The sequence below is a fragment of the Rattus norvegicus genome, chromosome 4, assembly GCF_021556685.1.
Source record: "Rattus norvegicus strain SHRSP/BbbUtx chromosome 4, alternate assembly SHRSP_T2T, whole genome shotgun sequence".
NCBI classification, from domain to species: domain Eukaryota; kingdom Metazoa; phylum Chordata; class Mammalia; order Rodentia; family Muridae; genus Rattus; species Rattus norvegicus.
In genome coordinates this window covers 156,950,295-156,974,547 of record NC_141537.1, presented here as the reverse complement: position 1 = coordinate 156,974,547, position 24,253 = coordinate 156,950,295, and the positions used below count along the sequence as shown (strand labels likewise).

The window sequence follows — 24,253 nt, the reverse complement described above, 5'->3', positions numbered from 1 at the left end:
ACCTAAACCACACAAAGACCCAATAAAGAAAGAGAACTTCAGACCAATTTCCCTTATGAATATTGACGCAAAAATACTCAATAAAATTCTTGCAAACCAATTCCAAGAACACATCAAAATCATCATCCATCAGATTCAAGTAAGCTTCATCCCAGGGATGCAGGGATCATTCAATATATGGAAATCCATCAATGTAATCCACTATATAAACAAACTTAAAAAAATGATCATCTCATTAGATGCTGAGAAAACATTTGACAAAATTCAACACCTCTTCATGTTAAAAGTCTTGGAAAGGTCAGGAATTCAAGGTCCATACCTAAACACAGTAAAAGCAATATACAGCAAACCAGTAGCCAATATCAAACTAAATGGAGAGAAACTTGAAGCAATTCCACTAAAGTCAGGGACTAGAAAAGTTTGCCTACTCTCTCCCTACTTATTCAATATAGTACTCAAAGTCCTAGCCAGAGCAATCAGACAGCAAAAGGAGGTCAAAAGTAATAGAAAGGGGAAGTTGGAAAGGAAAAAGTCAAAATATCAGTATTTGCAGATGATTTGATAGTATACTTAAGTGACCCCACCAGAGAATTAAGTCTGATAAAAAACTTCAGCAAAGTGGCTGGATATAAAACTCAAACAAATCAGTAGCCTTCCTCTACTCAAAGGATAAAGAGTCTGAGAAAGAAATTAGAGAAACAATACCCTTCCCAATAGTCACAAATAACATAAAATACCTCAGTGTGACTCTAACAAAGCAAGTGAAAAATCTGTATGACCAGAACTTCAAGTCTCTGAAGAAAGTAATTGAAGATCTCAGAAGATCGAAAGATCACCCATGCTCATGGATTGACAGAATTAATATAGTAAAAATGGCCATCTTGCTGAAAGCAATGTACAGATTCAATGCAATTCCCATCAAAATCTCAACTCAATTCTTCATAGGGTTAGAAAGAGCAATTTGCAAATTCATTTTGGAATAACAAAAAAGCCAGGATAGCAAAAATTATCCTCAACAATAAAAGAACTTCTGGAGGAATCACCATCCCTGACCTCAAGCTGTATTACAGAGCAATAGTGATAAAAACTGTGTGGTATTGGTAAAGAGACAGGCAGGTAGATCAATGAATAGAATTGAAGACCCGGAAATGAAGCCACACACCTATGGTCACTTAAAGGAGCCAAAACCATCCAATGGAAAAAAGATAGCAGTGTCAACAAATGATGCTGGTTCATCTGTCCATCGGCATGTTGAAGAATGCAAATTGATCCATTCTCAAAGCTCAAGTCTAAGTAGGTCAAGTACCTCCACATAAGACCAGATACACTCAAACTAACAGAAGAAAAAGTGGGGAAGAGCCTCGAACACATAGGCCCAGGGGAAAAATTCCTAAACAGAACACCAATGGTTTATGCTCTAAGATCAAGAATGGATAAATGGGGCCTCATAAAATCACAAAGCTTCTGTAAGGCAAAGGACACTGCCATTAGGACAAAATGGCAATCAACAGATTGGGAAAAGATCTTTACCAATCCTAAATCTGATAGAGAGCTAATATCTAATATATTAAAGAAATTAGACTCCAGAGAATCAAATAACCCTATTAAAAATGGTGTACAGAGCTAAACAAAGAATTCTCAGGTGAGAAATATCAAATGGCTGAGAAGTACCTAAAGCAATGTTCAACATCCTTAGTCATCAGGGAAATGCAAATCAAAACAACCCTGAGATTCCACCTCACACCAGTCAGAATGGCTAAGATCAAAAGTTCTGGTGACAACAGATGGTGGCAAGGATGTTGAGAAAGAGGAACACTCCTCCATTGTACAACCACTCTGGAAATCAGTCTGCAGTTTCCTAAGAAAATTGGACATAGTACTACCTGAGGACCAAGCTATACCATTCCTGGACATACACCCAAAATATGCTCCAACATATAACAAGAATACATGTTCCACTATGTTCATAACAGCCTTATTAATAATAGGCAGAAGCTGGAAAGCATCCAGATGTCCTTCAACAGAGGAATGGACACAGAAAATGTGATACATCTACACAATGGAGTACTACTCAGCTATTAAAAACAGTGACTTCATGAAATTCTTAGGCAAATGGAGGGAACTAGAAAATATCATCCTGAGTGAGATAATCCAATGCCTACAAAAAACACATCGTATGCACTCACTGATAAGTGGATATTAGCCCAAAGGCTTGAGTTAACCAAGATACAATACACTGACCACATGAAGCTCAAGAAGAACAATGTCCAAAGTGTGGATGTTTCAATTCTTCTTAAAAGGGGGAACAAAAGTAATCATAGCAGGAGATATGGAGACAAAGCTTGGAGCAGAGACTGAAGGAATGGTCATTCAGAACCTGCCCCACCTGTGGATCCAGCCCATATACACACAGCCACCAAACCCAGACAATATTGTTGATGCCAAGAGGTGCATGCTGACAGGAGCCTGATATAGTTGTCTCGTGAGAGGCTCTATCAGAGCATGACAAATACAGAGACAGATGCTCACAGTCAACCATTGGACTGAGAATGGGGTCCCCATTGGAGGAGTTAGAGAAAGGTCTGAAGGAGCTGAAGGGGTTTGCAACCCCATAAGAACAACAATGCCAACCAACCAGTCCCTACCGAGCTCCCAGGGATTAAACCACCACCTAAACAGTATGCATGGACAGACCCATAGCTCCAGCTGCATATGTAGCAGAGGATGGCCTTGTTGGGCACCAGTGTGGGGAGAAACCCTTGGTCCTGCCAAGGCTGGACCCCCCCCCCAGTGTAGGAGAACGTCAGTGTGGGGAGGTGGGAAGGGGTGCATAATTCGGGAGGAACACCCTCATAGAAGAAGGGGGAGGAGCGATGGTATAGGAGGTTTATGGATGGGAATCCTGGAAAGGGGATAATATTTGAAATGAAAATAAAAATATCCAATAAAAAAAGTTCCTTGAAAAACAAAATAGTTCTTGGGGAGTTTCATACATGTTTTAATCATATTACATACCCTCAAGTCTCCCCAAATGTGGAGAAGGGACAATACTTATACCTTGCTGGTAGAAATGCAAATTGGTTCACTCACTGTGGAAATAACTGAACTGTGGCGTTTCCTTAAAAAGGTAAAAATAGATCTACCACAGGGTCCAGCTGTACCACCCTTGGCCATACACATAAAGGACTCCACAGAGCCTACTCTAGAGACACCTGCTCAGTCATGCTCATTGCTACTCCATTCACAACACCCAGGAAATGGAATAACATAGATGTCCATCAGCTAATGAGTGGATAATGAAATGAATGAAATGTACTTTACACATGGAATATTATTGAACTATTTAAAAAGAAATCATAACATTTTGAGGTAAAATGCATGGATTTGGAAATAGTCACTCCTGAGCGACCTGGTCATCCAGATCCAGAAAGACAAATGTCACATGTATTCTCCCACCTGTGGGTGTCAGCTTTGAATTCCCACATTGTATGTTTCACTTGGAATAGCTATAAACACCAGGAAATGGCTAAGGGGCCATGAAGCTGGGTTTTCAAGGGAGGATAGACAGACTGCACTGGCTTAAAAGTTAACGAAAATAGTGGGATAGGAAAGGTTAAATTGGGGTGGAGAGTGGAGCATAGGGTAAAGTATGGAGTATGAGGAAGGATAAAGAACTCCAAAGACACTTTGGAAAAGATCATTCCTGTGGCTCACCTCAGTAAGCAGCAGACATGGAAAGCCAATCACCTCCAGGAGCTTAGGTAGCTAGAGGAAAAAGACTCTTGGGCTCAGTTCTGGGGAGACCCAACCCACTTCTTCCTGACCATCCATTCTTCCAAAGCATGCAAAATGGAGCAATGAGCCAGAGAAAGACTCAGATTGAAGGAGAAGGACCACGTAGCAAGGAAATAGGCCTAAGAGGATCAGAATAACTCAGCACCTGCCCAGCAGAGCGCTGGCAGCACATTAATAAAAATACCGGGTCTCTGAATCACTTATTCAGGAGCCAAAGCAGGCGAGAGCTGGCATAGAAATATCATACAGTTATTTGGGAGTGAAGGGAGCAAAGACTCCCCCCATCAAATATTATTACAAAATTGGGAGCAAAAAGAAAAAACAACAACAAAGGTAATCAAAAGCCAAACGATGAGAACCGAAGGTGTTACGTCGTATCTAAGCATGTTGCAAAACAGACATAATTAAAATCACATGATATTTACATTAAAATATAGGCGGAGAGACCACCATGAAAATACAGAGACCATAGAAATGAACCCACACAGGTACAGATGTTTAATTTTCAATGACGAATAAAGAGTACAGTGAACAAAGAAGAATCTCTCAGAAATTGCTGCCGAGGGACTTAGTTAGGAGTTAGAGCCTTTTCTTAGGAAGAAACCTCATTTTGTTGTGATAGGTTGTCTGTTTGATCCCCCTGCCTCAGCATTCCAAGTGCTAGCATTATAGGTATTCACCATCATACCTGGCCTCTCTAAGAACTACTTTCTAACTCTTTTGTATTGATGACACTTAGGGTTTCACCCCACAGGAACATATAAACAGTCTTTGACTTCAAGTGGTACAAAGCCTTAGTCAAAAAGAGTACAATTGTAATGGTTGAGGCTTACCCATTGGACAAAGCAGACTGTTAAATGTCACTTCGTTCTCTAGACCTTCGGGCTTTAGGTTAAAAAAAAAAAGAAAAGAAAAGTTCAGATGAAATGCATTGACCTTCAGGATATGTGTGTTGTTGACTCGGGGACCACAGAGTCCCACAGTGTGAAAAGAAGGATTGGCCCCACTATCTAAATAAATCCTAGTCCTTGTAAGTATATGATAAAGACGGATTGGTAGAAAAGAAAATGAGTGAAGATTAATGAAGATAAATAGCAAGTGTGGACATAGAGAAGGATGGGGAACAACAGATAATTAGATAGATAGATGATAGATAGATGATAGATAGATAGATAGATAGATAGATAGATAAATTATTGATAGATAATAGATGATATATAGATAGATGATAGATACATAGATGATAGATAATAGGTAGATGATAGGTGATAGATACATAATAGATAACAGAGAGATAGATGATAGATTGATAGATGATAGGCACATAGATGATAAATAGATGATAGATAATAGAGAGATAGATGATTGATGATAGATAATTGAGAGAGAGAGATGACAGACAGAGAGATGGATGAATTGATAATAGGTAGATGAAAACTTGTGAAATATACATATATAAACTATAATTATTACAGTACCTAATGTTTATGTTATTGTGAATCTTATTATGGGCTGTGCATTACTCAACATTAGAAGAGTTGACATCCTAAAGATCATTAGACCCTAACTGAGTTCGCTCTTGTGCCTTGGCATATCCTGTCAGGTAGGCACGTTTACTTACTTCAACCAGCAGGGACTTGATGATCGTGTCTTTTTTGCCCTGTTCAGGGACCACCGGTACCTCATTCCCACACAGCTCCTTAGAGTTCAGTGCCTCGGCACTAACTGTGAAATTCACATTTCCTAGTAGAAAAAGAAAAGCCAAGTAGAGAGATGTACGCTCCCTCTTCCCCCAGGCTTGCAAACTGGGAATTTACAAGGCTTTAGATTTTTAAACACACCAGAGCCACAAGGGAAGTAGCATCCACTAGAGGTCGGTGTTTCTAGAGGTGGAGGTGAGGAAGTGAGGCTCCCTTAGGCCCTCCACTTACAGGAAAGGGTTTCTTTTTGTTGTGGCTGCTGGTTTGTTTTCTTTGAGTGGGCCTTGATTATGCAGGCAAGAATGGCCTTGAACTCATGATTGACCTTCTCTCAGCCCTCTAAGTGCCAGACTGCTGGTGTGCACCAGTAAACCTGGCAGCGCTTGCCATTCTGGAATGGAAGTCAAAGAAAAGCGGTCCTATCGCCTGGAGGGTCATTTCCTGGGGGAAGAAGCACTGCTTATTAGGGTCTGGCAGGGACTCCTGAGCCTCTGGACTCTGCTGCTCACCTAATGACTTGGGGATCACTGCCCAGGACGCGGTGTGCCGCTGGTTCATACAGATGCAGTGAGACCTTTGTTCCTTCTCCTCTGGGGCAGCCAGAAAATCGGGAGAGGCCTCCAGCTGCACGGCAACCTGCAGCCATATGAGAAGCAGGATTAAAGGTAGAAGGTTTAAATGGAAGCCTACTTGGAGATGCTTAGATATTCTGTCACCTAACATCAGGGAGACAAATAAGGCCCCAGTACTGTGGTCCGTTTATTAGCACCTCACAGATTAAACCTCAGCACATGGAGAGGTGCTCGGCCTTTCAAGTGCTGGAACCAGAAGAAAGACAATGAGGGAGTGTTGCCTGGGTAAGCACTCGTTCTGGGACCCAACACAAAACCTATAAATAATTATAGTTATGGTTTTGACCGAGGAGAGATGCACACAAACAACATTTTAAAGGAAGCCATGTATAATGAACGCACTGAGGAAAATTAAATATATAGGAATGTAGAAGTCGCATCTACAAACTCTAAAACATGAGACCATGAAGGCGATGCTTGCTCGTGTAAGAAATCTTTCTACTGCACAGATGACCTAACTTTAAAGGATTATGATCAATGCTAGAAACTCGTCACTGTAGGTTGATTCGTAGAGATAGCCACTTTCCCAACATACCAATCAAGTATGAAAGCATCTTCCTACAGAGTAGGCAAGAGGTGGGTTTCATTTATTCTTTTTTAAAAAATCGTTTCGTTCTTGGTATCTCTGACAACGTGAGTTTTAATTTGAGTGTGCTCAATTAAGGAAGTGAATCTTTACCCGGATGCATGTAGGGAGGTAGTTCAGCACAGTGGCCTTGAGCGTGAAGGCTTCTCCACGGATCACGGAGTAGGGCATTGTGAGCTCCACGAAGAAGGGCTGGAAGGCTTGGAATTGGACCACAGGAGACAGGCCCAGACCAGTGTCATTAGACAGGCAGAAGGCCCCGGCCTTCCATTCAGTGATGGTGTCGGGGACTGTCACTTCCACTTCAGCCACTCCTGCTGAGCTGCAGGGGGTGGGGTAGGAAGTAAAGAGAGTGAGCAGCTAAACCAATCCCCTTGGGAGGAGAGTCCTACCGATGATTCTATGATCATAACTTAAGTGCATTCAGTACAAATACCAGTAATGGAAGGGCACAGCCAACGCTTTCCATGAAGAAATGGTGGGCTTGCCTCCTGTTTCCAATCAAGCCCATATTGAGATCATCTCCCAACAATTAGCGCTAAATCTCATAGAAAAGCATAGTTATGAACTATGTGCCTGCAATTGATACTGATCTCATTTTTTGTTACAGAATACGATCCCACTGGTTGTATCATTTTTACTTTTGCTACTACTGTGTCTATTTGGCTGAAATTATTTTAAGCTTAACCTGGTTTGCTTATCAGTAAAGAAGCACGTCTTCACTAATACCTATGGCGATTGATTGCATTTGGTCCTTATGCCCATTTTCTAGAAACATATAATTAAACTTTTCCAAAAGTTTTTTTTCTTTCGAACCAGAGGATATAGGTAACATGGTAACTTCTCTCAAAAACAGCAGTGGGATAGAAAACTGGAAACTGAAAAATTAGATCAGAGTTTTCAGTTTCTCCTAGAAGAGGTTCATTTAGCCTCCTTGGCTCTCTGAGAGTTGGACTCCTTGCTAGCCCACTTTAGAGAAAGGTACACAGCAGACCGACAGGAGCCCGAATAGAAAGGTGGATGCTTCTCACTATTCTACCCAGGGTTCTCCTTTAGACTTCTCCTTAGAAGGAATTCCTGAATGTATGAAGCACTTCTACTTCTGTAGTTTTGTCCAAGGGTCTGGTCTGCCTCCTAAGCCATCCATCTCTGTGACTGAGTGATTCTCACAATCTCAAGATCTCTGACACGGAGAACATGAGAAAATGTGCAATGGATGTGTGCGCATGCCCAGTGGCTTCCTCCCAGGGCTCAGCGCAAAGAGAAATGAGGGTCAGGGTCCGGGGGTTCGGGAGTCCGGGCATGGGGGGTGTTGGATTCCTAGTTTTGTCCTGGAATAAGTTTGACACTTGGTGACATTGGTTTCATCAGAGGATCAGGCCTTTAACGAGCCTCTGGGAACCTGAACTACAGCATGGGCCTTTCATACTGCTGCTTCTGCTGGATGATTCCAGAGACAGATCAACGCATTGTCCGGACAGCTAGCCTGCCTCTGGAAGCAAAAGGACAAGATATTTGCTTGGCTCCTGGGGAGGGGGACTGAAAGGATGGACAGGAATATGTGCCGTTCATTATGACCAAGAGTAGAGACATTGTCACAGACCTTCCCCTCGGCTTTGCACAGTGTGAACCCAGCTCCCAGGAGAAAGAACGGCCTGGAACAAATACTTTAAATGCAAATGACTGCCAGCCCTGTCTCAGTGCATTGGTCTCCATCTCGGCTATCTCAAGGCACTGAAGGATCTTGGTACATGCCAAGCTCCTGGTGACCACAATGACAAACAGGATGTTCAAACCAGCACAAAGACCCGAGAAACATCTCAATAGAGGTTCTCAACTTGTGGGTCACACCCCCTTTGGGGGTTGAATGACCCTTTCACAGAGGTTGCCTAAGACCCTCAGAAAACACAGATATTTACATTACAATTCATAACAGTAGCAAAATTGCACTTATGAGGTAACAATGAAAATAATTTTATGGTTGAGGGGGTCACCACAACATGAGGAACTGCACTAAAGGGTCAGCTTATTAGGATGGCTAAGAACCACTGGTTTAGCATCTCTCTGGCTTGGCTGGTTGGTGAAGTGTCTTTTAAATAATGTGAGATCTCAATACCTTATGTTCAACCATGGACACAATGTGCAGACAAATCCCATTGAGAAATAACAAAATTGAAACACAACCAAACAGACGCTAACAGAACACTGAGAAAAAACAGCAGAATAGGCACAAATGGGGGACTCTCTAGACTGAACCCAATGCTGGATCAAGAAAAAAAGTATCGGCAGCTTTCAAAAGCACAAAATCATTTTGTGTATCTCCTCTGACTAGATTGCTTCATTCATCCATTGCTCTAATTTATGGAAAAATTAATATCAGCCTTTCAGAGATATCCAAAAATGGAAGGAGAGACCAGCCACACTGAGATATCAAAATCAAATGAGAATCTCAAAAGAAAATCAAACTATAAACCAATATCTTAAATTAACAAAGAGCCGCATTCCTTAATAGAACAATAGCTGCTAAACGCAACAGAACATTCAAAAGATTAAACAGTGACCGCTGAGTGTCAAACAGCGCAATCAGTGTGACAAACCACATTAGCCACCCAGGAGGTAAAGTCTATATGATTATCTTAATAGATACTATAATACAGGACAAAAAAATCCAGCATCCTTTCATGATATGGACTCTCAAAAAAGTAAGTATGTGGGAGCCTTATTGGATTTGGGCCTGGTTGCCTTGTCACTGTTTGACCTTAGTCTTAGATTGTAGGATCAAAAGCCTCTCCCTGTTATTTACGGCACAAGAAGTTTACATTCATGGAATGTTTTCAGCCAGAACAAGACCCTTCTGGGTCTCCAGCAAGGTTTGACCCCTGCTGAGCCCTGCCCTTGCATGTGGAAGCCTTTTGTTCCCAACTGACAGTTTGGCCAGGTACTTCTCACCTGAGTCAAAGCATTAGGCTGCCCTTCCTGGTTATTTCCCTAATTTATTCAGGCCACATAGTCAGTCCTTTGTTTCTGAAGTCTCAGGGTTCCCCACTGTGCTTGGCAGATACCTGCTAAGTGCTGTACTCGGGATATATAGTTGGTCAATAAAGAAACCATAGGCTCTCTTCCTCTTCTGGCTTGACACGAATAACCTGTGTGTGTGTGTGTTTCTTTCATCCCACAGACTTTCACCGGATTCTCAGTACCCTGTCGGTGCAGGCGCCGACATAAGTATAGAAAGAAATTTTCTCTATCTCACCGGAATTAAAAAACTGTGATAGATCTATATTTCTGCATCTATATAATATATACTACCTAATACATTCTATTATCTATACAATATAAACTGCTCACAAGCGCCCGCTTAACATTATAACCAATGGAGAAGACCCAAAAGCTTCTTCGCCTGTAAGATCCAGCACAAGGTAAGAATTCTATCCTCAGGCTTGTCCAGTGGAGCACTAGAAATACTGTCAAGAACAATTAGACTAGAAAAAGAGATCAAGAGTATCCAAATTGAAAACGACTAAGACGATGATCCCTCTTTACAGGTTATCTGATCCCAAGTGAAGAAAATCTCAAAAGTTATTTTAAAAAGTTGTCAGAACTAATAAATAAACTCGGCGATGTTATTAGATGCAAAAATGAATGCATGTTTGCATTTCTAAGCTAGTAGCATGCTATCTGAAAAAGCAGTAAAGACAACAATCCCACTGAAGACGGAATAAATACTTAAAAATCAATTTAACTTAGGGGGCTTCTGTGTTGCTCAAACTTAGTAATGCTTTCCCGGTGACAGCGAAACGCTGTGCTCAGCAATTCTGAATATATACACTAAAAGGGGGAAGCTCTCGGAAGTCCCACCTGTGATAGAGCCATACTTCGGTATCTTATAAAAAAATAAACTACTTACTCCACCACCACCAAGTCCCAGATCCACGTCTCAGGGAAGTAGCTTCGCCTAGTCTCTGTGGGAGACTCTGAAGACTCTAGAAAAGCGTCCATGTGGCTTTGGCTTACGAGGTGGTACGCAGCTGGTACTACAGTGGTCGAGAGAACACAAGGGCTATCAGTACAAAGATAGAGCTTGCACCAGTGCGCTACCGAAGAGCGACCACAGAAAGATGAAGGAGGTGCGATGGGAGCCAGGAAAGGGCATATGGGCAACGAGGGAGCCTTCTCTGAGGAAGTGACATTCCAGCTGAATTCTGAGGTACTAGAACACACTGAGCCGGGGAAGAAAATGCCTAGCACAGAACTGGAAGAAGTGTGTCGGGAAGCCTTGAACTGTATGCAAAAGAGATGGCTGTGTGGAATCCCAGGAAGCGACTGCCCATTGGGACAAATGGACAGACCCAGGGTATTGGGTCGGGAGGAGGGCGGTAGGCTAGCCTGCCATCCTCATCTCTTGTAGCATAGAAAAAAACCAATGGTAGTGGTTCTGAGAAACAGTTTACATCAATGGAGGAATCAAGGATAGAAAAACTAGGTATTCCATGCTGAGCGAGAGCATCAGTTGGCTGTCCCAAACTGTCACGTTCTATGAGTACAGTGCTGGTAGACTTTTAACAGCCACCTACTCTAGGGAAATGTACAGCAACAGACACACGGGCGGGCAGTAAACACAGGGGCAGATGATAGGTATGTTTCCTGTAAATCCTGGTAATAAAAGATTCGGCAATTTATAAATAAAAATATCTGATTCTCTGTAGTAAATTTCATGTAGAAAATGGATTCTCATAGAACTTTTTCCTAGATTTTTCCTTTTCCCCCACACTTGACACATCCAATATGATAATTAATCCATGCTGCCTACTATGACTTGGCAAAGAAACAGCCTACGTTGCTGAAAAGAGCGGAGTGTGTTGGGGTTGGAGATTTAGCTCAATGGTAGAGCGCCTGCCTAGGAAGCGCAAGGCACTGGGTTCGATCCCCGAGTGGAGCGCGTTTACTGCTGTTTACTTCAGGGCCATCGAGGGAGATCTTTCCCCGCCTGAGAGAATGCAGTCCTGCTTTGTGAGCATTTCTGACTCTGTTTTCATGATTAGAATCCTGGGAACCTTCCTTCCCTTCCAGCCCCCTTATATCCATCGGCAGATAGAAGTGCTTCTGGCTGACGTTCTAACCGCTCAGAATCCGTCCTTTCTTCGCACTGTGTCTGTGTTGGACCTGCACTTCTCCTAGACCACTGTTCACAACCTGCCTTCCACACTCCTCAGACTTACACTGGATGGAGGGGCACCGGTATCAGATTTGAGCTTTGATTGTTAAGAACATTATGTTACACCCCTATTACAGCTGAATCAAGGTTTCAGCGAATTTTGATCACATTTTATTTTTAAAATTTTGTCTTACTCAGTTCAGTATTTTACGCACTCACTTCCTTTATTGTCTCTGAGCCGTTCGCAGACTTTGGGTTTACGGATGTTCGAGTTGGTAAATACCTTTAAGCCCATATCCTACAAAGGAAACAACCACCTGATTAGTGTGCCCCCCACATACCTCCTTTCATCTGAATAAAAACTTTCTGTGTTTGCATCTGAAGGGACATTATGTCATGCTGTCCCTTAAATTCACCTGACAGTGATAAATTAATATGTAATACTTAGAAATATCACAAGGTAATGACTTTCAATAAAAAGAAAACTTCACTAATCATTAAAACTTCTGCTCCCAATTCTGCTGCGTTAGGCAGATCCCTTCCGGGTGGCAACCGGAAGAAGCCACTTGGTTTCTTTATTCTGTTAGTTTCAACTGCGATAAGAAGGCATGGAAACAAATAACTTTTCCACACGGCATACTTCAGGAACCTTTAGACCTGTCTCTAAGATGTCTACCTTTAGGAAGCCGTACATGTCCTCTTCATTTGTATTCTGCACTGGCGAGTACAGGATTCCATTAATGTAAGTGTCATTTTGCTTAACGCAGCCATTAGTGTCTTCTTCCCGTTGATCCGCACCCTGAGGGAAGCCAGTGAGGTCTTTCACTGGTAGCAGGTCATAAATCTGCAGGAACACAAAGCAGGTAAGAGCTGTCTGTGGCTTTTTATTAAGCAACAAGGAGAAAACCCCCAAGGACAGCAGCACCAAAACCTAAGGTACTCCTTGTTTAATTAATCAAGGGTCCTGATACTGGTCACACCATTTGGCAGTAGACACTATGTTCTCAACACTGAAATGAAATAACACCCTAGTAAGTAAGAAGTTAAGCTGGACCGTGGGTGACGCCACACTTTAGGGAGAAGGAGTGAAGGGATAGTTCTGCCACCACCTCGAAGTTGGCCGCCGATTCTGCATAGGCAAAAGTTGGCATCATTTGCCCCAGAGAGAGCAAGTATGGGGAACATCCTCCTCATGGGAGGAAACAGAACTCCTAAGGTTTTAGTCACAGAGACAAAATACTCCAGGACATCATCCAGTCCCTAAGGGCTGAACTCTGGAATACCGGACACGATGCTTTCAAACTCACTTGGGGAGAGAAGTAAAACAGACATGACGACGTGCTGACTGAAACCCCGATGAGCGTTCACAGGAAAGTGACTGTGGTCAGAAAAGACAGGGCCTGGAGCCTGTGGTGATCCACAAGGGACTCCTCCTTAGCTCCTCCCTGACAGCCTCCCTCCCCTGCTTTGTTTTTCTCCAAAACATATATTTTCCACTTCAATGGTAAAAGTGTAAATCTTAGAAGACATAAACATCTGACTTTCCGTAGCTCATAACGAGTTCCCCAGCACTTAGTACAGCCCAGAGAACACAGTAGGTGTTCAGTTCCTGTTCGCTGAATGACTTAAACTGCAGGCGAAGTTGTTTTATTAGTAAAATACTGACAGAGGATGGAGAGGGACTCAGGTCCTGTTGCAAATGCCTGGATGCTCCTCTTTCACCACTACAGAATTACTAGACTGTCTCCTCCACGTCCATTAGAGTTGGCACCATTTTACAACTCTGACAAGTACAGCAATCGCATCACGCATACACAAAACAATGCCATTTTTGTCCTTGCTGTGCTATTGTAAATGTTCTTAGTATGTGCTTTAAATATACATTTTAACATTTCTATTAAAGCACCACTTGAAAAGCACTGTAGACGGAGGTGGTGGCACAACAGGAATGTCTGCCACACAAGCCTGAGGACCCGAGTTCAATCCCCAGAGCCTACTGGGCAAGGATAGAGTTGACACTTGAAAGTTCTTCTCTAACCTCTACATGCACCCTGTACGGTAGTTCTCGGACACCCACGCAGGGTACACACACAATATATACACAATACTATAAAACTAACATTCACAGACCAAGAACTTTTATTTTCTTAAACTTCCATTTCCTTTATTAACCTTGTTTGTTTGCTTGTTTGCGAAAGGGTCTCTATGCAGTACTGACTGTCCAGAATTTATTATGCAGATCAGGCTGGCCTCAAACTCACAGAGATCTTTCTTCCTCTGCCCCCTGAATGCTGCAATTAAAGATGTGCGCCATCACACTGCCCTTTTAAAAAACTGTGTGTGTGTGTGTGTGTGTGTGTGTGTGTGTGTGTGTGTGTGTGTGTGTGTAAGTCAGAAGGCACCTGTTGGAGTGATTCTGTCCTTTCACTATGTGAGCTCTGGGGATTGAACTCAAATGATCAGGATTGGCTGCAAGCTCCTTTATTCATTGAGCCTTTTTGCCAACCCTATACTTATATTTTTTATAGAAGTAAAAAAATACATTATTTATTTTGTAAGCCTTCATAAATACTGTAGCAAAAACATATTCCAGTTGTTTGTATGCTTTATGAAAACGTGAGTCTTTGAGCAAACTACAATTAGAATAGACTGCTGAGCAGTTATGGACAATGGTGTAAGTTTTCATTATGTCATTCAAGCATTTTAGTTCTCAATGTCACTTGTACAGTGGTTTATTTTCCTAAGTTATTTTCTCAATAATGATGTTCACTTTGTGATGTTCCTTATTTTAGTTGGTGCCTTTCTCATGAAAGCAGACATCTGAAATACTATTAGGTCTGTGTAGTCTTACCGCAGGCAAACAGACCACCCAGACCTACCTCATGAAGTTCGTCAGCTTCCCAACATGTTAAAACTAGCTCAGAAATCATCATTATTGATTTTACAGAGTTATGACTCCCGGCTGCCCTGCCCTCTTATATATAAGCATATTTATCATGACCTCTCTGGTTCTACAATCAGAAATAATCCTGTTTATTCTGCAGGGCCACGCCCCTCTTGTAGCACCTTTTTACAGCCTGCCTCGTGCTCTCCCCAGCACTACCAAGCTCAGAGCTCAACTCAGCCACAGCTGGGTTTACATAGTCACGTGATCTGGAGCAAGACATTGATGCTTGCATCATGAGTCTTTCTGGTTAATTTGTACTGTGTTTCTACCCTTTCCAACTATTGATTTTCTGGTTGGTTCTATATATCAGGCAAACACTTACATAATTCTTTCATTTGCCATGGCTAGCAATGTGAGAGGAAACGGGGTATACAGGAGAACACATCTTCTTCCTCACTAAGCAAAGTGTCAAAGTTCAAAATTATTAATCTACAGCAAACTACAGTTGCTTTATTTCATGCTTTTATGTCTTCTTTGAGAATTTCATGTAATATATTTTGTTCATTCTCTTCCCCCTTCCTCAGTGTCACTACAGTTTCAATAGGTCTTGCATTACTCAAGCATTTCTCCTTGTTCAAGGCCCTCCCATGCTTGTCATCTCCAAGGCTGACAGGGACTTACCAGGGATGCGGAGAGCTCAGTCTCAGGTTTCATGAGCAGCACGCTTTGGTCCACAGCTCGCAGGCCACAAAGGGACTGAGGAGAAGCCATGACACTAAGGAGGGCACGGGTAGCTGGAAGACCGCTATTCGGGCGGAAGACCAAATCCACCTGACAGATTGGAAAGAAAGGTCAAGAGAATCAACTTCTGAATCCCACCCCCACCATGTGTCTCTTATAATTCCCAGATATTTCTCGCCTTTGACATTGGTAGATCTCACAGTAGTTGGTGTTGTGCTTCTTGAGTGAGGTCTTTTCCCCTCTTGAACTTTGCTTTGATTCTCAAGATTCTGTTAGACAATTGTAATGGTCTCTAGAGATGCTTCTGAACTGGCCATTTTGAAGTTTCAGTCTTTTACCTCTGATATAAGTGTGCTTGTTAGCTCTGGCTTTATGGAATACATAAAGGTCTAAGCATTTTTGTTTGAGCTTCTTGTGACCTTTAAACTGGCTGTGTACCTTCCTAACATTCCACCACAGAGAGGAAGAAGGCATCATTGAGAGCTGCGTTACATGCTGAGAGTCAATGTTGCACAGTGAATTTTGAGATGGAGGCCATCACTCTCTGATGTGAGTCTGCAGTGGCCTTGCAAAACCTTCCTAGGATAGTCACTGAACCCTTCAATCCACACAAGAATAGGTGACCACAGGGATTATTCGTTATAAGTGCTGGGTTTTTATTCTATGAAGGACCCACCTTGTTAGCCAGGCAGTTCTCAATCTCATATTTAGCAGTGTCTCCAACCACTTCTCCATTGGGTAGGATGGCATAGAGGACCAGTCGAGCCACGGGAGCCAGGTCTGTCTCCATCGAGATGAGTATGGAAAAGTGACCTCTCACTGGAGCAGGAAGAATGAGAGGTGGCAACCATGGGTCAGATACATCAGAGTGAAAATGAGAGTTCCTTTACTACACAGAGCCAGTCTGGGCACCCAGCCTGACCAACCCCTGCTTTTGTGAGTGGACATAATGACCAGTGTACACAACAAATGCTTGACTGCCTTGCAGAACTCTGGCTCTGGGGAAGACCATCATACAAAATCCTCTCTCCTATATAAATCATCTACGTGTTTTCTCTTCCCTTTCGAGCTTTCGCTGGCCGACACTAGCCTCGATGCTATCTAAGGCAGTGGAGGTGTTGACTTCACCGGCAGTCATTCATGGTTCCTCGCTTTAGGAGAGGACACATGAGGAAGCTGTGAGGCCTGATGGTAGGAGATTTCCATACTGCAATTATGCTTATATCCTGTTTACCCTCTGTGAAACATGGCCCTCTCCTCTTCTCCTAAAGAGGAGATCTACACTCCCATGGAGGCCCGTCTAGACACCTGTGGATGCTGTAGTGTTTGCTTTAAACATTTTCGAGTCTGCTGCACCAAGACATAAAGAAGGGCCCATTCATGGATTTCTGGTAAGTCAGGTTTTAGAACCCATCAGAATGGGGGAAACCTTTAAATGTTTATTATCCCTGATATTCAGGGCAGAGTCCCAATCCATGGTAGAAATAACCAGCGAAACCTTTGTAAATCATTAACTTAAAAAGAGAAACACACACACACACACACACACACACACACACACACACAGAGAGAGAGAGAGAGAGGGGGGGGGGATTATTACAGAACCTGGTAAGCAGAAAACACCCCAAGCTCTTCCTCCTCTCAGTTCACACAATTCTAAAATGTCTTTCATGTTGAGAAGAGAGTGCACAAATATTTATGGCTGGAAAATGTAAAATAGCTACCGTATCCTCATGGCCCTATCAACATTTGAAGTAACCCAAGTAAAATATAATAGAACAAAAGAAACTATTTGATAAAGGATGACAAAAGAAGCACGCATTCGTCCCGGCTTCCTCTTCATCGTGACAGATGCAGAAGAGCCCCTTTGGAAGCGTCCTGTGCACTGCACTGAGGTCAGGCAGTCAGCATGCAGCAGAGCTGTGGAGATGGTGCCATACTCACTTTGTCCCTGCTTCAGGGGCAGAACGTGAGTCCCCGCCCGTACGATGCCTCCCTTGGCCATCATCTGCAAAACAGGAAATTAAAAAAATTTCCAACGGACTTCTACTGTCTTCCATTCTACATGCTTGTCTTCTTGAGCCGCTGCTGGAAATGATTAGCCCCGGGAGAAGTAGGACTTTTAGAAACAAGTAAGAGAGAGGAGCCAGGGGCTGGAGAGACTGCTCAGCAGTTAGGAGCGGTGCTGTTCTTCCGAAGCACCAAGTTCAGTTCCTAGCACCCGTGCTGGGCAGCTCAGTCATCTAAACTCCAGCTCTAGGGGGTCAGATGTTCTTATCTGGCCTTCTTCGGCACTCAGCGGCATGGCAAACATTCAACGATACACGCATATATTAAAAGAAGACGTTTGAAAGGAAGTCAAAGTGAGGACGTGCATAGTTTCCTCACCCCTCGCCCCCAGAAAGCGTTATGTATAGGCAGTACTGGAGTGACCTCCCGTCTCACCAGATAGTAGAAGACGAGCTCCTTCAGCTCCTGCATGGCCTCGCCATTTAGAATGTAATGTGCCTGGACCTCCAGGGTTTGGTCACAGCGCAGTTTATCAGGCAGGGATTCCAGGTGCAGGAAGCTTCTGCTTGGTGAGAAAACAGCGTAGGCAGTGTGCCAAGCCTCTACATTCTCTTCTGTCAACCATCTGAATCCATAGCAGGCGTTGCTATCCTTGTATTTGGCCTAAGAAATTAGAAAAAGCAGTGTTACTTTACTAGATCATGTGTTAGGGACCCTTGTCCCCACAATGGTCTGTGGATTTACTCCTCCCCTCCCCCTTCGCTAGTAGCTGCAAGTCTTTTCCTCTATAGTAAAAGAAAGAGAGGCCATCTGTCTTAAATAGAGGTTTGTAGCTTTCCCCACCTAACTTCCTGAGTTTGGTATTTGTAGATCAGAAGAGTGGCAGTTGGTTGGTTGAAGATGCCTGGGCTCCTTTGCCAGTCGGGATAGACGCTGAAGCTATGGAACTCCAGCAGGGACAACAAACACAGTAACTGCTTCACAAGGGGGTCACGTCTTTCCTGATTAGTTCCCACTGGCTTTTACCAATAAATGAAACAGTGTAACCTCAGGGGCTTGAGCAAATGGTTGCGAAAAGCACTGGTTAGAGCCAAGGGGGAGAGTTACCTGATGTCCTTTCCAGGCCTCTCTTAGATGTGTGAGAGAATGCCTTCTGTAATTCTGAATTTCATATTTTAATCGGACTAGGCATCCTATTTGCTAACATAAACGTTTATTATTTTTATGGTAACAACATTTAAAATACTTTTTTCTAGCTCTTTTGAATTATACAGTACATTACCATTAGCTAAGATCTTACAACTGGGCAGTAGGGTGAACACTAATATTTACAGAAGAGTGAAGTTGCTAAATTTTATAGAAACGTTAGTTGTTTATAGACTTTTTAGTAACTGGTACAATATTTTCCACAGTGCACGTACCCTCTTATATAACAGAGAACCCATATTTAGTCACAATATTACTTCCTCACTAAAACTATTAGAAGGTGACCTTAAATTGTCTCTAAGTTATGGTGCTGTTTTCTCTCCACAGGACTAAACTCGATTTGGAGATTTTACCTCTTGAGGTGGCAATTTTGTTTCCAAGACTTGTTCATGCCATTCTAACCTCTCTCCACACTCACCCTGACAGTTAGGGACGTGCCCATGATGTCATCGGTGTTGATGGAGAACCTCGCCAGGCCGTGCTTATCAGTGGTTGTATTTATGTACAGGTTTGCTTCATCCGCCCCAATGAAGATCGTTTCATACGGAATAGGGGTGCCTCTCCCATCCACCAGGAGCACCTGAGGATTAAAAGCAAAGGTCTACCCCTAGGCACTGCATGCACACACAGTCCCAGGCGCTGTGGATATCATCAGGAGTCTACAGTGCGGCGACAGGGTCCAGACGCTAAACAAACACATAAATGATGTAAACTTAGTGAGCAGCAACCAACCCTAGGGAGAGCAGTAAGACTGTGAAGAGATCTAAAGCAACAAGAATACACAGGAGCGAGGTAACGAGTGCATTGTGGCGAGTGTGCAAAGACTCCCGGAGCTATATAAGAATTATATAGTGATAGGAAATTCAGTAGTCAACTTTATATGAGGTTCAGACACTTATCTCATGGTAGACAAGATAATTTCCTGTGGCTTAATATTATGGCATAGCATTCTGTATGCAAGCAGAGTTTTCATACAGGTGCCATTTGCATCTCGGTTTGATTTGTAAATGTTGTTGCTTCTCGTCCTAGATGGCCAGCCTTCTGGAGAGTAGTCAGACTTTATGAAGTGTCTCCCATGGGACAAGGGTAAGATTGAGGAGCCACAGTCGACATCATATCAGGTTCTAAATCAAGCTATTGTTAATACTGAACTCAGCCAAGCAAACAAATAAATGAAACAACACAGTCTATGCTGCGAAGCTGGTGACTTTTCGTTTTTCACTCTATGCTACTTTGAAATTTTTTATTTTTAACTGACACATAATACATATTTATAAAGTTTGATATGAAATTTCAATAATATGCAAATGTATAATGATGAGATGGATCCTCTCATATGTTTAGTAGCTGAAGAACAGGCTGATATGGATGAGAATTCTTAAATATCAAAGACATTTATCAAGAAGATGTCGGCTGCACATGCAAACCCAAGAATGGGTACACAACTCCACTTTTCTGTCTTCTGCGGAGACAGTCTCACAGCAGACAGTGAAGTTATTTCCCAGTATTAAATTATGAAGACTTCTGAGAACTTTTAAATGGACTACACTTTGATTTTGGGGAATGTTAGGATTTTAGTTTCTGAGTTTGTTCTGCCATATAACTGAGCCTTCCACAAGTTTCATTTAAGTCTAGACCTGTCATCTACAGCCTCCACAGTGAAGCAGCCTTTACCTTAGAAACTGTAATACACAGCAGTTACCCACTGGGATAGATACAGTCCTTGCCTCAGTCTTGCAGAGTCACAAAGCTCATTTAAACATCTACTAACAGTAAAAAAAATAAAATCACGATAGAAAGTTGTCACAGGTCTGCAACAAAGGTCATTTACAAAGGGGAAAGCTCAACTTGATACATCTTTTGGATGATTTTATAGACTTCACATATAACTTGGAAGACAAATGCATCCATTTTTGTTAACTTTAACAAAAGTTAACAAAAGTTTTTAGATCATAGACATTTGGTTATGATATATATATATATGTATATGTATATATATATACACACACATATATATACAGACATACCATATATGAAAAACTATTATATATGTGTATATATACCATATATGAAAAAATTGTATATATACCATATATATACTATATATACATACATATACATACGCATACACACACATACATACATATATATATATATATATATAAAATACTTTTTTCATTTTCTTAACCAGGTATAATTTTAGCAGACCTTGTACCTATGATGTGGGTTTTGACAGCACATGTCTTGATGAATTGAAAGATACCCCACCTGTCCAACGAAAGGAATTCCTTGTCTGAAATGTGAATCCACGTTCACAAATGATAGTTTGGTTATGGTTCTTGTGATCTTAGTGAGCCCCTTTCCAGTTTCTTCCACACCTGAAACAGAAGGAGGGTTGTTCTTTTGTTGAAGGCTCATGTCCACGAATTTCTTATATCATTATCTCCTTCCTTACAGTTCACAATTCGGGCCAAGCAAGAAGCCAATATCATATTCTCCTCCCACACCCCCGCAACACACAACCTGTTCCTTCTTCTTGGATCTTGGCATGTACATCGAGCTGCATCTCATACTCTTGTCTCTTTAGCTGGAAGGACTTGGTTTTCACTAGCTGTGAGAAGCAGCCACGGCCGTCTAACTAATAAGGGAGAAAATAATGGTGCCTATTAGGCTGGGTGGACCAGTGGTTGGCAATCTGGTAGAATTTAGGGAAAATGATAAAATAATCTAGGCACTTTTTATTATATTAGGGTACAATGTGCACTGCCTAGGGACTAATTGCTGATAATTTTATAACAGTATCTTGTATATAATTGAGATGTATATACACTCACTGCCTGACACTACTCGATTGAGAAATATACTAATGGTTTTGGGTAATCTTACTGCAACAGAGGCCTAATATTTCCCCAAATGCTGGGTTCTTTCTCACAGCAGACAGCTGGTAATTGGTCACCTATGTGATCCCACCCACATCAGACATCTGGTGATTGATCACCTATCCGATGACCCTCCCTGTGTCATCTTCCTGGCATCCAAACGGGAAATTGTAGCAGGTTCTCACTTCTAGAAAAAAGAATAGAGCTGACATTCTTCAGGGTCAAGGTGATTTGAAAGATACATGGCTTTTGGCTTTTCTCTTTTTACAGAAGACTCCTAAGGAGGCTTTGCTTGGCTCAACTTCTGTTATTCTAGAACACATACATTGGGCGATTGCAAAACACAAGGAATGACTTTTTTAAGCTAAGTCACTTATTTATTTTTAATTCCCTAGAGATATTATAAAATTCTCTTCCTGCCTTACCGCCACGTTGCTGGCGACAAGCCTACCTGTTGGCTGAGTTTCTCACAGAAAGCCACGGACTCTTCGCCGAAGCAGTTAGAAGGATTACTGTACTTTCTGCAAATGTTTACAGTCACACGTCCTGGAACAGGCTTCCCATAGGTGTATCTGTCATTAGAATATTGCCAAATGATGCAAAGCTAGCACTGGACGTCCCTGTTTCTTCCTTCCTGAGTCCTCCTCCTATGATGTTGCAAACCCTTTCAGCTCTGTCAGTCTTTTCTCTAACTCCTCCATTGGGTTCCCCATGCTCAGTCCAAGGGTTAGCTGCAAACATCCTCACCTGTATCAGTAGGGCTCTAGTAGAGCCCTCCAGCCACATATGTAACAGAGGATGGCATTGTCCAATATCAATAGGAGGAAAACCCCTTGGTGCTATAAAGGCTCATTTCCCCAAATAGGGTAATACCAGGTCGTTGAGGTTGGGGTGGGTGGGTGGGTGTGGGAGCATTCTCATATATGCAGGGGTGTGGTGAAGGGGTATGGGTGGTAGAAAGAAGACAACATTTGAAATATAAATATATAAAATATCCAAGAAAAATAAGATTTAAAAAAAATAATTCATTTTCAAAATACTAATGGCTTATACAAATATTCAAGGAATTGTACAGTTTGGGTACTAAGTTATCAATAAATATATTTTATTTTTTTTAAAAAACGTCCTCCTCTGCTACAGCAATTCATTCTCAGAGTTCCATTCTGCCCTGTGCGGGGGCCACACATTACACACCAGAGGCAGATGAACTCTGACTCAGAAAACCTCCTCGCCACATGCTAGGTCTCACTGCACTCCCCTTTTGTCTGGCATATTTTTTAAATTTTAAAAACTGTAATTGAATTTATTTTGAGATAGTTCTGCAGCCTAGAGGAGTCTTGAACTCATCACCCTCCTGCCTCAGATCCCATTGTGTTGAGATTACAGGCATGTGCCACCATATTCAGTTCTTGCCCTTTCCCTTCCTCCCCTTACAGCCCCCATCCCACTTTCTTGTCACACATATTCTCTTCCCTTTCCCTTCTCAGGGGGTCCTAGCCTCACAGTGTATGCACATGCTCTCCCCCACTTATATGCGCTCATATGGCCATTCCGAGCTAGGATCCACACATGAGAGACGATGCATGATTTCACATTCTTAAAAGTGACACCAGCAAACTCACAAATAGAAACTGAAACCACAGATATTTTCACAACTACTAAAAAAATTCAAACTACTGCTTGATGTAGCCCCAGTACAAATCTCTGCCTTTGTAAGGTTTAATGAAGTGAATACTGTTCTGGGATACATGTCACGGGGGACTGTTTTGTTTGCCTCTGTTCTCTTCCTATTTCAGGCATCATCTGTGTCAGTTTGCAAGAACATTGATTAGCAGTTACAGGGGACTTGGTGGCCATGACTCGGAAGCAGCCGATAGTATGTGTGCCACATGCATGATGTCACGGCAGTGCTAGTCTGAAGCAGCCAATCTCATGTGTGCCACGTGTATGATGTCAAGGTGGCACTAGTCTTTTTGCCTCCTGTCCTGTTACTGCTACTACAGGGCTCTAAGAATGGGGGCCTAAGATACTTCAGACACTTCTGGGTTCAAAGGAATCATCCCAAAAGAGCATGTTCAGTCCCTCAGTGAAAATGGTGTACAGAGAGGGAGGTGACAGGCCTGCAGCAGCCTGGTGATTTAAGCATGATGTAGATTCCAAATCTACTCTTTTTACACAGTTTGCAAGGTCAAGTCCACGACCTGTTACTGACTGACATTCCTCTATGTGCAAGTATTACTCATCTCCCTCCTTAGAGTATTGCTATCACTTAAGGCTAAGGGAAAGCCAGCATCCTTCAGTGCACTTATGTGAGTGTGTGTACGTGTGCATGTGTGTGGACACATGTATGTGTGTGTGCATGTGTGCAAATCTGTGTGTGCATGTGTGTATGCGCACACACGTTCACATGTGTGTATGTGTGCATGCATGTACACATGTGTGTATGAATATGCATATGTGTGCACATGTGTGTGTATGTATGCATGCACCTGTTTGTGTGTGTGCATGTATATAGTTTTCTCACTTGTAAATTCAATCCAAGCCATGTGGCTTTTCTATAAGTGGTCCCCACCTCACTGAAAGTTATAGAAATGTTGATAAGGATATAAAAGAAAATAAGGAAACCCAAAAAAGGAACTCAAAGTTCCCATGTGGCCCCTGC

General features: G+C 42.4%; 1 protein-coding gene across 1 annotated transcript in view; it reads right to left on the bottom strand.

Moving 5' to 3' along the window:
• A2m (alpha-2-macroglobulin) overlaps window positions 1-24,253 on the bottom strand; it is a 49,645-nt gene that overhangs the window by 19,406 nt on the left and 5,986 nt on the right. The window contains 15 exon segments of the mRNA NM_012488.2: window positions 4,629-4,680; window positions 5,417-5,538; window positions 6,005-6,131; window positions 6,807-7,035; window positions 10,621-10,747; window positions 12,088-12,166; window positions 12,545-12,712; window positions 15,437-15,586; window positions 16,173-16,315; window positions 17,441-17,504; window positions 17,942-18,169; window positions 19,131-19,292; window positions 20,981-21,090; window positions 21,236-21,350; window positions 22,043-22,163. Of these exon segments, the coding sequence (NP_036620.2) occupies window positions 4,629-4,680; window positions 5,417-5,538; window positions 6,005-6,131; window positions 6,807-7,035; window positions 10,621-10,747; window positions 12,088-12,166; window positions 12,545-12,712; window positions 15,437-15,586; window positions 16,173-16,315; window positions 17,441-17,504; window positions 17,942-18,169; window positions 19,131-19,292; window positions 20,981-21,090; window positions 21,236-21,350; window positions 22,043-22,163 (1,997 nt within the window).